This window comes from Canis lupus, chromosome 5 (genome assembly GCF_011100685.1).
Source record: "Canis lupus familiaris isolate Mischka breed German Shepherd chromosome 5, alternate assembly UU_Cfam_GSD_1.0, whole genome shotgun sequence".
Classification (NCBI taxonomy): domain Eukaryota; kingdom Metazoa; phylum Chordata; class Mammalia; order Carnivora; family Canidae; genus Canis; species Canis lupus.
In genome coordinates, this window is record NC_049226.1 from 21,122,770 (window position 1) to 21,136,724 (window position 13,955).

The 13,955-nt window shown below is 41.3% G+C and overlaps 2 protein-coding genes and 1 long non-coding RNA gene across 10 annotated transcripts in view; 1 reads left to right on the forward strand and 2 right to left on the reverse strand.

Annotated features, from left to right (window-relative positions):
* The window catches only part of DLAT (dihydrolipoamide S-acetyltransferase), a 31,334-nt gene extending 26,355 nt beyond the window's left edge, over positions 1–4,979 (reverse strand). Inside the window, exons 1-5 of the mRNA XM_038536151.1 lie at positions 4,620–4,979; positions 3,993–4,094; positions 3,405–3,529; positions 3,107–3,260; positions 184–310 (exon numbers count right to left, since the gene is read on the reverse strand). Coding sequence (XP_038392079.1) covers positions 184–310; positions 3,107–3,260; positions 3,405–3,529; positions 3,993–4,094; positions 4,620–4,898 — 787 coding nt within the window. The 5' untranslated portion in view covers positions 4,899–4,979. The remainder of the gene's footprint in view (positions 1–183; positions 311–3,106; positions 3,261–3,404; positions 3,530–3,992; positions 4,095–4,619) is intronic.
* Positions 4,887–6,596, forward strand: LOC106558799. Its single transcript, XR_005359285.1, has 2 exons — positions 4,887–5,301; positions 5,453–6,596. It is a non-coding gene; the product is annotated as an uncharacterized LOC106558799 (long non-coding RNA).
* Positions 6,597–7,732: 1,136 nt separating this feature from the next.
* The window catches only part of DIXDC1 (DIX domain containing 1), a 71,470-nt gene continuing 65,247 nt past the window's right edge, over positions 7,733–13,955 (reverse strand). For 7 of the 8 annotated variants that reach the window (XM_038536175.1, XM_038536171.1, XM_038536173.1 and 4 more), the window contains 2 exons: positions 12,690–12,798; positions 7,733–11,073 (listed from right to left, as the gene is read on the reverse strand). In XM_038536175.1, the coding sequence (XP_038392103.1) occupies positions 10,993–11,073; positions 12,690–12,798 (190 nt within the window). In that variant the 3' untranslated portion in view covers positions 7,733–10,992. The remainder of the gene's footprint in view (positions 11,074–12,689; positions 12,799–13,955) is intronic. The other variant, XM_038536177.1, reaches the window with a different exon arrangement.

Here is a 13,955-nt window from a genome sequence, read left to right on the forward strand (position 1 = left end):
AGTGTGGAACTGACAAACTCCACTAGGCACCCCTGCTGTCATGACATAGCCTGTTCCAGGAAACGAATCCCAAAAATTAAAATTTTTCATGTTATCACTCACTCATTATAGGATAGGACGGCAATCCTCTTCCCTCATTGGAAAACTCAGTGCCTCAACCATTAAGAGCTGAAGAAATCTCACCTATAGTGGCCTTGTCAGTCTCTATCTCTGCCAATAAATCTCCTTCACTTAGCTTCTCACCCACTTTTTTTTCCCATCTCTGAACTGTGCCCATGGTCATGGTAGGAGAGAGAGCAGGAAGAACCACCTGTAGAAACAAACACATATTATTGCTTAATCCTAGGAAGCTGTGGACACAACCGCACTGAGTTAAGCTTCAACAGTTGTAGGAATGATGGTGACTCTGATGATCCAAATCCCCATCTGTCTGATACTCCCATAACAGCCAAGAATCAGTGCCTCAACAGTGGCCCACCAGCTGAATCAACCTCCAAACCTCAAGGTTTACAGTATTAGTGATGCTCTGGCCTCTTCTCTTCCACCAAAGTTAAAAGCAAGGGGTAAGTTAGGAAACAGTTCTTTCTAGATAGTCAAAATTAATTCCTCAATTATATATCTAAGCACAGAGCATCTTTTCATCTTTTTTATCACTTAGATTAAGCTAGAATTTTTCGTTGTCACAAAATGATCTTGGTCTAGACTATTCCATTAAAATTCTGCTGCGCTCTGTACTAGCATCTATCTAGCATCTATCTTTTCACTTAGAGGAACTGCATTTCTCCTAAACTTCCCAAATACCTTTCCAAGATAAGAAAAGAATATTATGAAAAATTATACACCATCAAATTGGACAGCCTAGAAGAAATAGATAAATTACTAGAAACATAAACCTTCCAAAACTAAATCAGAGAGAAACTGAAAATTCGAACAGACTGATCATTAGCAATGAAATTCAATCGGTAATCACAAAACTCCCAACAAACAGAAGTCCAGGACCAGATGCTTCCCGGGTGAATTCTATCAAACATCTAAAGAATCAATACCTTTTCTGCTCAACTATTCCAAAAAAATAAGGAAGAAAAGTTCCAAATTCATTCTATAAGGCCACTATTATACCCTGATACCTAAACCATCAAAAACAAACAAATACACTACAGGCCATTATCTCTGATAAACATAGACGCAAAACTCCTTAACAAAATATTGGCAAACTGAATCCAACAATATATTTAAAAAATTTACCACAATCAAGGGGACTTACTCCAGGGATGCAAGGGTGGCTCAATATTAACAAATCAATTAGTGTGATATATCACATTAATAAAAGAAAAGATAAAAACCATTATGATCATCTCAATAGATGAAATAAAAAGCATCCGATAAAGTTCAATATTCATTCATGATAAAAACTCAACAAAGTGGGCACAGAGGAAACATACTCAACATAATAAAGCCCTTATTCTTTTTTTTTAAAAGATTTTATTTATTTATTAATGAGAAACACAGAGAGGCATAGACATAGAGGGAGAAGCAGGCTCCTCGCAGAGAGCCCAATGTGGGACTCCATCCCTGGACCGGGATATCACGCCCTGAGCGGAAGGCCGACACTCAACCACTGAGCCACTGAGGCATCCTTAATAAAGGCCTACATGACAAACCTACAGCTAACATCATACTTAATGGTGAAAAACTGAGAGCTTTCCCTTTAAGATCAGGAACAAGGTAAGGATGTCCATTCTCACTACTTTCATTCAACATAGTCTAGAAGTCCTAGTCACAAGCAATCAGACAAGAAAAAGAAAGAAAAGGCATCCAAATGAAGTCTTCCAAATTGGTAAGGAAGATGTAGAACTAACTATTTGCAGGAAAAATAAGCAAATAAAGGAAATAGTCACTTCCATCTCAAAATTTAAACATCAGATTGGCTGATCTCAATGAAACATTGCTTTGCTATTCATATGGCTTGTGTGTCCCCTGAATTTTGGTGCTTATCCAGTTATTATGGGCTTGCTTCTTACTTTTTTTTTTTTATATCTAATAGCAATAGGATTATGCCGAGAGAGAAATCACTTCAATTAATGTCTCAGGAAGGAAGGAAGAAGAAGAAAAACTTAGAATTCTAATTAGAAAATATTGCTTTAAAATGTTCTTCTTGTACAAACTTTGTCACCTACATCTACTTCTTAAAAAATCAGAGGAGCCAATAATCTCTATACAGTATCTTAAAAAACAACTAAGACACAACCATTAACACTTGCACACAAAGCCACAGACATAAAATGGAGAGAAATGAAGTATGTCTTATGTAGTGAGATAGACTTTACTGAATAGGATGAAATAAATGTGTGAACCAAACACCACACAAAACTTCACCACAAGTGGCTATTAATAACAGATCATGGAGAAAAACATTATGTCCAAAAAAGAAAATGATTCCTATACAGAAATTTCTACAAATAAACTAAGTGAAAGAAAAGTTTTAGTCTTAATCCTTTAGAAAAAGGCCAGCTGCTTTTTTACCCATTTCCAATATCCAAAACACACAAATATATATGGGATAACCTTAATATCTAATAAGCTGCTGTAGTTTCTTAGAAACAGATTTCACAGAACCAACAGTGATCATATTTAATGCCTTCAGCTCTTCTGTAAATCTTACTTTCACACTTTATTGTCAGTTTCCTCATTTATTAATATTATGGGACTAGTTCACCCACTCTTAGAAAACGAACACCTAATGTCAAAGGAAAACATCAACTGGGGACTTTTATTCTATAGACAACACTTGAGGCCTATTAAACAATTTATTTATACGAGGAGTAGATATTAAATACAAATCATCCTCAAAATCTAATATAATATTCTTGAGTGAGAAATGCCAAGCACTATCCTATCTACCACACTGAGGTTGGAAAAGTTTAAAGGAGACTGTCCAAGTTCAAACAACTGACATAATGACTAAGAATAAAATTGTCAATTTTCATGTTTAAATCCCTATTCACTTTGAAATGACAAGAGCTAGACATATTTAATGCCCATTTCCAGAATGAAAGATAATGAATAATAAATTTTCTAGAGTAAATACCCAAACGAGGAGCCTCACCTGCATGTGAGTGGGGTAGGAGCTACCAGGAGCCTGAGCGGGAGGTGTAGGTGGCAAAGTAGGGGCAACAGGGGTTGGTGCTGCAGCTGCTTGTGGGGTAGGTGCTGCGGAGGAATCCAATGTGTAATTTTTAAAGGCCTCAATATCCTCAGGCCTATGGAAGAGAAAGAATGTGTAAGCACAGGAGATTGCAAAGCAGATTTAGCTCAGAAGCCTTTAACTCCTGCTCTCTTAATTCTGGGTCAAAACACTCCACACTAAGCACCCTAGTTCTGCAAATTACCAAGGTACTACTCACTTTTCAACTGTGATACAGATGATGGCTCCAACTGGAACATCTCTGGTACCTTCAGCAACAAGTATCTTTGCCATGTAACACTCCTCCAGGCTCTCAAATCCAACAGTGGCTTTATCGGTTTCAACCTTTTAACAGAAACCAGCAGCTTAAGTTTATGCCACCAGTGGGAAATTTATGAGACTGTGCCTAGAATCACACAGTTCAACAGTCATGTGAAGATAAAGCCTCTATTAATAGACCTGAAAGGAATTATTTTTAAAAAACCACCTTAGCTAAAAATCAACCTGGCTAGCTGCTGGCAGGATTATCTAACCAGCCTTCTCTAACATCAAGTTGTAAAAATAAATAAATAAATAAAATAAAATCTAAGTTTCTTAAGCAAAAGGGGTAGCTATCTATCAGGAAAACTAACAGTTAATTTAAGCCAGTTCCTTCTCATTTCGATATTTTATTTTTATTAAGATTTTATTTATTCATGAGACAAAGAGAGAGGCAGAGACACAGGCAGAGGGAGAAGCAGGATCAACGCAGATCCTCGACCACAGAGCCACCCGGGCATCCCCATTTTCAATATTTTAAACAACTTACCTCTGCAATTAGTTCACCCTCATTGATTTTTTCCCCTTCTTTTTTTTCCCAACGGGCTATGGTGCCTGCCTGCATTGTGGGGGAAAGAGAGGGCAAAGGAACCTGGAGGAGAAAAAGGAGAAACACTAAATAAAAAAAAAAAAAAAAAAAAAAAAAAAAAAGCTAAGCTCTCTCTGTCTGGTTAAATGCTTCATTCAACTGTATTTATTGCAAAGAGCGCACTGAGTCCCCGGTCACACGCTTGGCACTGGGGATAGAAAGGGAGTTGTTGCCACCAGCACCAGAAGCTCTCCAGTGGCAAGGTTCCCGCTCCACGGTCCCGTGGGGCTGACAGAGCACCTAACTCAGCAGACATTCCACAAATAGCCTCAGGTTTGGAGCTCTGCTTTCAATGGAACAGATCAAGGGGCGGAAGCCTGGAACTCCTTTCCTTCAATGGAATAAAAAGATGAGCAGAGGTAAGCAAGCCCAAGAGCCAGAGCAGAGCTTGGTTTTGGAGAAGAGACAAATGATATGTGCCGGGACGGGGACGGAAGATCCCGGAGTCCTCAGAAGGAGGATCCCGAAGCCAAGAAGTCTGCCCTGAAGGACAAACGGGGTCCGGAGAAGGGCAGGTCCGGGGCTCACCTTCTGATGCGGGGGCAGGCTATAGCAGCGGCGGCCGGACGACCCCAGCAGCTGCAGCAGGAGGCGATTCCTCTGCGTCGCCCACGAGCTGAGGCTCCCGCTGCAGAGCGCCCGGACCCCGCCGGACCCCGCAGTCCCACTACTGCAACGAGCCGGGGCCGCGCCAGCGCGCGAGGTCACGCGCGGAGCTGCCGGCTCCTCCCGCAAGGCCGCCCTCCGAACCGCGAATCCTGCCCTTGGGGCCGCATTCCGGGCCCGCCGAGCACAGACGCGCCACATAGTGCCAGCAACCCCCACACCCCGACACCAACGCCGTCTCCGGAGTGACCTCTCCGAGAGCAGGGCGCCGCTGCCGTCAGCCGCGCCGCGCCGCCGCACATTGTCGTAAAACGCGCTCCACAGCTTCGCCGCACCCCGCCCCGGGCCAGAAGGGGGTGGGACGTCGGTCGGCTCTTCCTCCCGCGAGTAGGGGAGAGGGTGGCCGGCGGAGCGCAGGGCAGGCGGCTTGGGAGCCGCAGCGGCCGGGGTCGACGCTGGCGCGAGCCTGAGCACCGACAGCAGTGGAAGCTGGAGGGGTCCTAGGAAAGGAAGGCATCGCAGGGCGGGAAGGGCGCGGCCGGGAGGAGGGCGGGGCCTACGAGGTGGCGAGAGCCCTGCGGACGCAGGCCGAGCGGTCGGAGAGGTGGGCTGAGGGGAGTGGCCGAGCTTGCAGGAGCGCGGGAAGGCCGCGGAGGCCTAGGGCGGGGGCGGCGTCGGCAGGCGCGGGTGAGGTGACCCGCCGGGTGTGGGGCCTCGCTCGGCGCCGCTTGTAGCTGACCGAGCTTCAATCGCAGGTTTGTAGCATCACCGGACGTCGGAGTGGAGCCGGGCTCCCCAGCCAGAGGGCGTGAAGGGCGGCCAAGCGGAAGACTCCTTCCCCCCACGGAGGTGTGCCCGAGCGGGACTAGGCATATGCCTCGTAGGAAGATGCACGTTTACGGGACAGATTTGCGTTTCTCATTTCCTGTCGAGAGCTTTGTTTTGCTTGCGGTGACGTGCACAAGGCCGACCCGTAAGCCCTCGTGAGGGCAAGGACCAAGTCTCTGGTGCCTCGGTGCCTCCGCAGGCTTTGGTCCATAGTATCCGGTAAATACTGGAGGTTAAGGGCGGTTCGTTTGAATTAATAAACGAGAAGTTACCGTCAGCCATTTGTTAGGTATACCCCTCTTGTGGGGTCATCACGCTATAATAAGCACAAAATACCTCATTTCTGACCTGAGGGTGACAGTAGGAGGAAGCACGTGCTGTATTTTTATCTCCCAAGTCCCCAGTGTACAGATGGTCATAGGACACCAAGAACAGAAGAAATAGGAAAAACCGACGTGTCAGTCTTGCTAGTCATGAACCATTTGGAAAATCAAAACAACCTCGAGGCACTATTTCATACCTATTAAAGTAGTAAACTTTAAAAAAGCAAAAACCCAGTATTCATGAGATTGCGGATTGAGTGGACCCAATACAGTGGTGGTTTTTTTTAGATGGCAGTGTAAGAAGTGGCAGACTGGGGGAAAATGTTTACATCTTTCCCCAAAATTCTATTCTAGTACCCTTAAAGCATTCAGAACAAGGTTAAAAACCATTCTGGTGTCTTTAGAGCAAAAAGGACTGGATAAACCTAACTCTCCAAAAATGAGGAAAGTTTAAGAAGTCACAGCTGCCTAACAAAGTAATATGTAGGCAATACAACGGAGAAAACTTGCAGATTAAATGGAAAGGTACGTTTGAAATTCTAAGAGTAGAGCAATTATATTACAAGTATGTAAAGCAATTTAGTGAATAACAACTGGAAGAATAATTGTGATCAGTGAGAGGGCTTATACTGTAACTTTATAAATTATTATGAAAATGTTTCAACGATTTTGAATTGACCAGAGTATCTCACTACTTACGATGTATTTGAGTTTGAAAACTATCTAATAAATTAGCCTTTGGATGATACAATCTTCAGTTTTCTGTTCACTTAGGTAGGCTTGTGTAAACCTTGGTTGGCATTTTGAATATTCTTTTGACAGGTGTAGCTAAATCACAGGAGGGCACAGGTCAAACAGTCCAGGGTAGTAAGTTTACCCTAGAGGCAGGCTAGGAAATCTTAGGTTTCATCAAAATAGCCCTGAGAGAATGAACTGAACTCTCATAAACAGATTGGGTAACAATTTAAGGAAAAGGAAGGCTCAAGACTCTAAGGTTTAAAGTAGAGAGACTTGTAGAATGGTGACAACCAATAGAAAAAGGGTAGATGGGGCAGCCCCAGTGGCACAGCGGTTTGGCGCCACCTGCAGCCCAGGATGTGATCCTGGAGATCCGGGATCGAGTCCCGTGTCTGGCTTCCTGCTTGGAGCCTGCTTCTCCCTCTGCCTGTGTCTCTGCCTCTCTCTCTCTCTCTCTCTGTGTCTCTATGAATAAATAAAATCTTAAAAAAAAAAAAGAAAAAAAGAGTAGATGGAAAGATAAATTAGTGTATAACAAAAGATTCTGAGTTAAGCTCTTTACGTATTTAATTTTAACATAATGACCCGCTTAAAATGGCTTGTTATTAATAGTTGAAAATGTGAGAAAAAAAAAAAATAGTTGAAAATGTGTAATTGCAAGTCAAGTGAAAGCCCAGGACTAAAAATGTAGATATATAAAACATTTAAATTGAAGTGATAAATGAAGCTGACCTAAGTTTTTAGAAAGGCAGCTTTCAAATTAATTTGGAAATTCTGTTTCTTTTAAATACACATTTCTGAAAGTCTATCTAGTTCATGTTTCTTGCTTTTGCATTCAAGACTTTTGTCATACGGTTTGTACTCAGGCTCTTACTTGTTTGCATGTTTATACATAATTTCAAAAGTAGTGTTAAATCAATGTTAACAACATTAACATTGTTAAATCAAACACAACAATAATGTGTTTTGTGCTTATATTTGAAATACCAATGGTAAAATATCTATAGCAATAAAGTAATCCTTATCTCTGCTCTCCAGGTAGTGAGTAAACAATGCTACCAGGGAGATCACTTGAGGAAATTGACTTTCACTAAATGTAAATGGCTTTGCTGATTAATTTCAGTCAATCAACACAAGTGAAAATGATTAATGGTATTTAGTTTGCAAACTCCATTTTATTCATGGTTTGTTTCTGCTTTTTTAAATTAGTTCACAAATCTGGTACATACAGGCAGTTAAAACTGGTTATCACTGATAATCAGAAGCCTCTGGTATATAACACAGTCTTCATGAAAACAAAACAGGGAGAATGCATGGTGGTAATCTCTATGAAAGCAAAGGTTGCAAACATCCATGTTTCTAAGAAAATATAACTTTACATATATATTTTAAGCAAGCTATACCTCTTACATAAATTCAGACAATAGGAGTGTGCAATCATAATGCTTATTTTATGGAAAAAATGAAAATTATAATTATGACATAAATGCTCTTAAGTAATTAGAGTCCTCTTGAATTGGATGTAGAACATACAGATATTTTCCCTAATTTACAACCATCCTGGTCAAAAGAGCTGAAATGTTAATCAGTAAGTAGGAATGCCATTAACAAGTAAATTTATCCCAAATTCTTTAGGTACAAATTGTAAAATGTTCCAATTCCAGCTAATTTAAGGAACTGAGTGTGAATAGTTGTCAGTTTTTTAAATGATGATTTCTGAAGGAATTGGGCTTTCTTCTAAACTAATTTTTGTGAGAGGATCATTTTTTTTAAATCTCCCAGAGTTGAGAGGTTATTTTATGAACTCTAAACATTCTAGTTCCTTAGTTTTTTCAAAGAAATAGAATTTCAAGGTCAGGATGGACTGTCCCACACAAATGTCACCAGGGGTCAATTCTCTGAATAAGTCAAGAGGCTTCGAGTGCAGCCATAGTGTAACAAATAGTACTCTCTTCAAACCAAAAGGAACCAATGCACCTGCTTCCTCAGGAGGTTCCTGCCTTTAGAAACTGGAATGGGGATTACCCACACATTGTACACAAGAATTACTGGAGTGACATCCTGTGATGGGGTGTTTAGTTATTACATGGCATATGAGAATTAATGAGCTAAAGGGGAAAAATGACTTCATTCTCTCCCCGGAACTCAACTTCAGCTTTTTGTGGAGGCACTAAGCCATTCAGCTCCTCTTCCAAAGGACAGAGATATAAAAGCCAAATAAGGCAGAGGACTTTGACATTTTTCTCTCATTTAATTTTCTCTGAAAAGCTAAATTCTACATAATGGTAAGAATGTTTGCTCAAAGAAAACTGACGAATAAAAACTAACTTAAATATTCAAGATAAATTGTACTGGAAACACAATAACAAATTTTGGCCTGATAACCCTCATGCTGTCTTATAGCAAAACACTAAAATTCATGCAACAGAGAAGTTGGTGACATGAGGACTTTTTCTTCAGACTTCCTGAGGGGGGCGGGAGGGGGGGGCTCAGAATATCCTATTTTCTTCTGTTTGCTTTCATAATGAATTATTCTTCCTTTATGACTGACTTTCCCAAACTTTCCCAGTCATTTCTGCTAAGAAATTCTTCAGTAGATCAGGTAAACTTACTGAAGGATATCACATCTTTTGAGCTCCTTCTGTCTGCTAGAGGAGCAATCAAATAGATTACATAAAACTACCTCCACAACCAAAATGGCAGGTAGAATTAGAACCAGGAGTTGTCATTAGTATACTTGTAATAAAATAAAGCTTGTTCTGAAACCACAAGGGCTAAGAAGAGAAGAGCCTGTATAAAAGCTACTGGGTTCTCTAGAAAATGGGTACAGTATACAGAATGTGAGGACATATGGAACTCACACTCAAGTTATAAAAATAGACATGGTTCTCAGACAAAAAGCAAATGGGTACAAAAGAATTCTCCAAACATGAAATATTTTTAAAAGATACATCTATATAAAACAACAAAATGTCATTTCAGAGCTTCAATGAGTAGTGTGTTGAAATAGCTGGAAAGAGAGATGAACTAGAGACAGACAGGTCAAGAACCCAGAAATGACTTGTCTGACTCTTCTGGTTGGCAGTGTACATTGGTGGTCACAGGCCGACTGCTTTTGGGAATGAATGTGTGTGTGCGTGTGTGTGTGTGTGTGTGTGTGTGTGCGCGCGTGTATGGCTGATTAGTTGATGGTGCTTTGTAAATGACTGAGAAAACCCAAGTTATTAAGTAATCTCTGGAAGTTTAACTCTTCTTTTACCTTCTACACTTGACAATGTTGCACATGAGAAAGGATTCTAAGGTTGTTGTTTTTTTTTAACCCAGAATCAACCCTGCCATTCACAACTCATGCACCATGCCCCATGGTTCCTATTGTGCCCTAAAGGATCAATCTAGACTAAATATATAATAGAAAATAACTTGAAATGAAGAAAGGCAGACCAGTAACTCATGCTCAGTACTCCTAAATCACAAATACTGAAATTAATAGTCTGTCTCCTTTTGACTGCAAAGGAGATGCCATGAGCTGAAGTCATGAGAGAAAGTAAGTCAAGAAAATATGGGTAGCAGCACCTTTCCATACCCGCCTGGATTTTAAAGGAGATTTTAACTCCTCATTCCTTTCAAACACAAAGTTCATCAGTTGGAAGGGGAAAAAAAAAATGGCTCTACAGTGAAAGAGTCCCCAGGGAAAACTAGCAGTACATGAAATGTGCCCTCTGTGGGCTAAAGGACAGTTGCAGAACCAGTTAAGACACAAGAGGCAACCCAAGGTCTCACTTCATCATGGTTTTAGCACAGTATAGCACAATATGGGCAGCCCTTTTTCTATCCAATCAACAGTTCAGCACCATCCATGTCCAGTCAAAAAAATTCCTGAAGAGTGGGCTTTCATCTTTGGTACCACCTCATGAGTTACTCTTGGTTTGCAATAGCTGCAAAGAAGCAAAAAAGCTGGTACCTTTGCCTTGTCTGTGAGTACAAATGCTGGGACTCTGATTGCTGCAACCATTGAGGCCAATTAAAAGAATACTGTAACACACAGGAGAGATGCATCCAATTCCCAGGTTCCAGATAATAGCAGCCATGCCCCTACTGGAGCGAGATCATCCATTCCCATTGGTTAAGGCCTTCGGTTTGTTGTCCTCAGAGTAGAATAAAACACTGTGTTCCCACGGACAAGGAACTCCAGATGAACCCATGGTCTACAGTTGGACAGGGATTTTAAATACCACATATGCCAGGCACAGAAATAGTACTGGCTTGAGGCTGTCACACTTGGAGAAGCTTCTGTTTTGGCAGCACGAACTAGAAACTTCTTCGTGTATTCTGGTTTCAGTCTTCTTTCCTGAGTGAAACAGCCAGGGGGTACCAAGTTCCATCAGCCCCCAATCCAATACTCAGCATTAATTCTCTCCATGGTCTTCTTCCACCCAGGCTACAATTTTTCCTTCCCATCCAGGGATGGCATCATCATCGTGGAAAACCTAGAGGAAGAAAAGGAAAAGCCACAGTGAAGAAATAAATAAGATAGGGAGTCTCACCAGATAGCTGCTGCTGATAAAAGTAAGAGCTCAACACAAAGGATAAGAGGAAAGCCTTAAGTTAGAGTCTATGTTCCTTTGGTTTCATCCCTAAAATTATAACTAAATGTATATATATAATATTTTTGATATGAGTAATAGATTATTATACTGTACTTTGTATAACAGACTATTAGGTTATATATGTTATATATAATATGTATTGTAATGTATTATTATATATTATTAAAATTATGTAATATATATTCTTAGTTCCACATATGTGAATTGGTAAAAGCATCCCTAACCCTGCTTTGCTTATAGAGATTGATTGGAATTAGTAAATTACTAAACATACAGCACTCTGTGGTTCTTAGGAGAGAGCAGTATCATAAACATTACAAAAATGAGAAAGGGTAAAATTTTGGTCCTAGGTGTTGTAAAGGGTTAGAAAGAAGGCCAAAAGAACAGGCAGTTCTTTTGATTCATTCATTCAATTAATTTTCTAAGTCACTAATAGAACAGGGCTATTAAAGGGTTTCAGTACAGAAATATTTATGAAATAAAACATTGGTTTTAATCGCAACGCAAGCACTTGAATATGTCAGAACCCAGAAATCTCTTCCCTGTATTTGGCAGACAGATTATAAAGAGAAACACAAGGCTAAGAAAAACAGTCAAGGAGCTGAGAATACGCATAGGTGACTTCCCAGAAGTTCCTCATTTTCATTATGTGAGAAACTACCAACACAACATACAGTTCCATATACTCATGCCTGTTTTATTTTGCTCAACATAAGCAGAAAAGTTTTTTTAAAAAAGGTTTTATTTATTATTCATGACAGACACAGAGAGAGAGAGAGGCAGAGACACAGGCAGAGGGAGAAGCAGGCTCCATGCAGGGAGCCCAACGTGGGACTCGATCCCAGATCTCCAGCATCACATCCTGGGCTGCAGGCGGCACTAAACCGCTGGGCCACTGGGGCTGCCCAAGTTTTTTTTTTTTTAATAAAAGTTTTTTTTTTTTAAGATTTTATTTATTTGTTTATTTATGAGAGACACACACAGAGAGAGAGAGACACAGAGAGAGAGGGAGAGAGAAAGGCAGAGACACAGGCAGAGGGAGAAGCAGGCTCCATGAAGGGAGCCTGACGTGGGCCAGGTCTCTAGGATCACACCCTGGGCTGAAGGCGGCACTAAACCACTGAGCCACCCAGGCTGCCTAGCAGAAAAGTTTCTAAGATTTGGCTACAGGTCGAGAAGGGACCTCAAAGCCAAGCTTTTGTTCAAGTGTTAAGTCCTTTTTTTTTTTTTCCCACTAACAAAACTCCTTCTTTTTTAAAATTATTTATCCCAGTTTGGCCAAAGTGATTTAAGTCCTTGAACTGAAGAAGCTGCCCACTCCTTGTGCAATTCCCTGACTGCTTCAGTCTGGAATAATAAGACTGGTCTGAGGCTCAGGGAAGTTCCTCTGACCTGGTTAGGGAACTCAGGTACTCCTGGTCCTAGTCCCTGAGGAGGAGGCTCTGGGGTTCAGTAATCACCATTAATACCACCCAGACTCCCCAGGGATTCTGTACCTCCTCTTTGACAGTGCCAAACTCAGGATCCAGCGCTTTGAAGTGATACCGGTGATTTCCCTCCCGGTCAATAGCTGCTTTAAAATCCTTCAGTGTCACCTCCCCCAACCTGCAACAAAGGGCAAGAGCACTGAAACAGACTATTTATCAATAGGTTGGGAAGATGAGATGTTAGCTTTATTTTCTTTTAAAGATTTTATTTATTTATTCATGAGAAACACAGAAAGGCAGAGACATAGGCAGAAGGAGAAGCAGGCTGCCTGTGGGGAGCCTGATGTGCGGGGATCAATCCCAGGACCCTGGGATCAGGACCTGAACCAAAGGCAGATGCTCAACCACTGAGCCACCCAGGTGCCCCAAGATGTTAGCTTTAAACCCAAGCCCCTGCCAAAGACTCTCCAGGAAGAAATGGCATGGCCTTATTAGGTCCCTGCCGCTGAGAACCCAGACAATTCTAGGACGGCAGAGGTTAGGGAGCCACCAGGAATGAATGGGAATGGCATTGGGGTGATCTGATAATTTAAAATAGATTTTTTTTGTTTCAGCAGCAGCCAGATCACTTTTCTCTGTTTTACTCTGGAAATAAGACATAATAAGGTCTCTGAAGTTTGTTGAACCATCAGTATGTTGAACTATCAATATATCTAAGTTCTCTTGATCTCCTTCTTGGCAACAATATTCCTTTCTCTAGGCTGGTGGTAGTTAAATCAGATGTTATCATCTTTATCCTTCCAGTTTCAGAAAGCTCTTCTCTAGCCAAGATCAACTAAGCAAACACCCCAGGAAACGGACATCCCATCACCTTTCTCAGTAGTTGGTTCCAGAGTTTAAAAAATCTTTCTTTCAAAGCCATTTACCTTACAAGGGAGTATAAATGAATGTTTGAGGGCTTTTAACATGAATTCTCAATTGCTTAGATGCAGTCATCAAACAGTACTAAGATCAATGAGTGATAGCCCTGGAGGGCCAGGCTGCTAGCAATCCATGGCTAGCAACAGGAGGTATTGTGAGCCTTTAAAAAACTATTTTGCCTAACTTGGAACATATTTGTATATCAGAATCGGGAGCACCATTCTTGTGTCTCTACCTAGCAGCAGATCGTGTGACTTGTCTCTTGGAATGCCACTGGTGGTAACACTGAAACTAGAATCCCAACTTGTATGCTTCCTACACTGTACTGTTTCTCAAACACCTCAGCTCCTTCAGTGGGCAGTAACTAATGGTTCTGCCTCCTTTCCTTTTTAAGACAAATAGCGATTCCAGAAT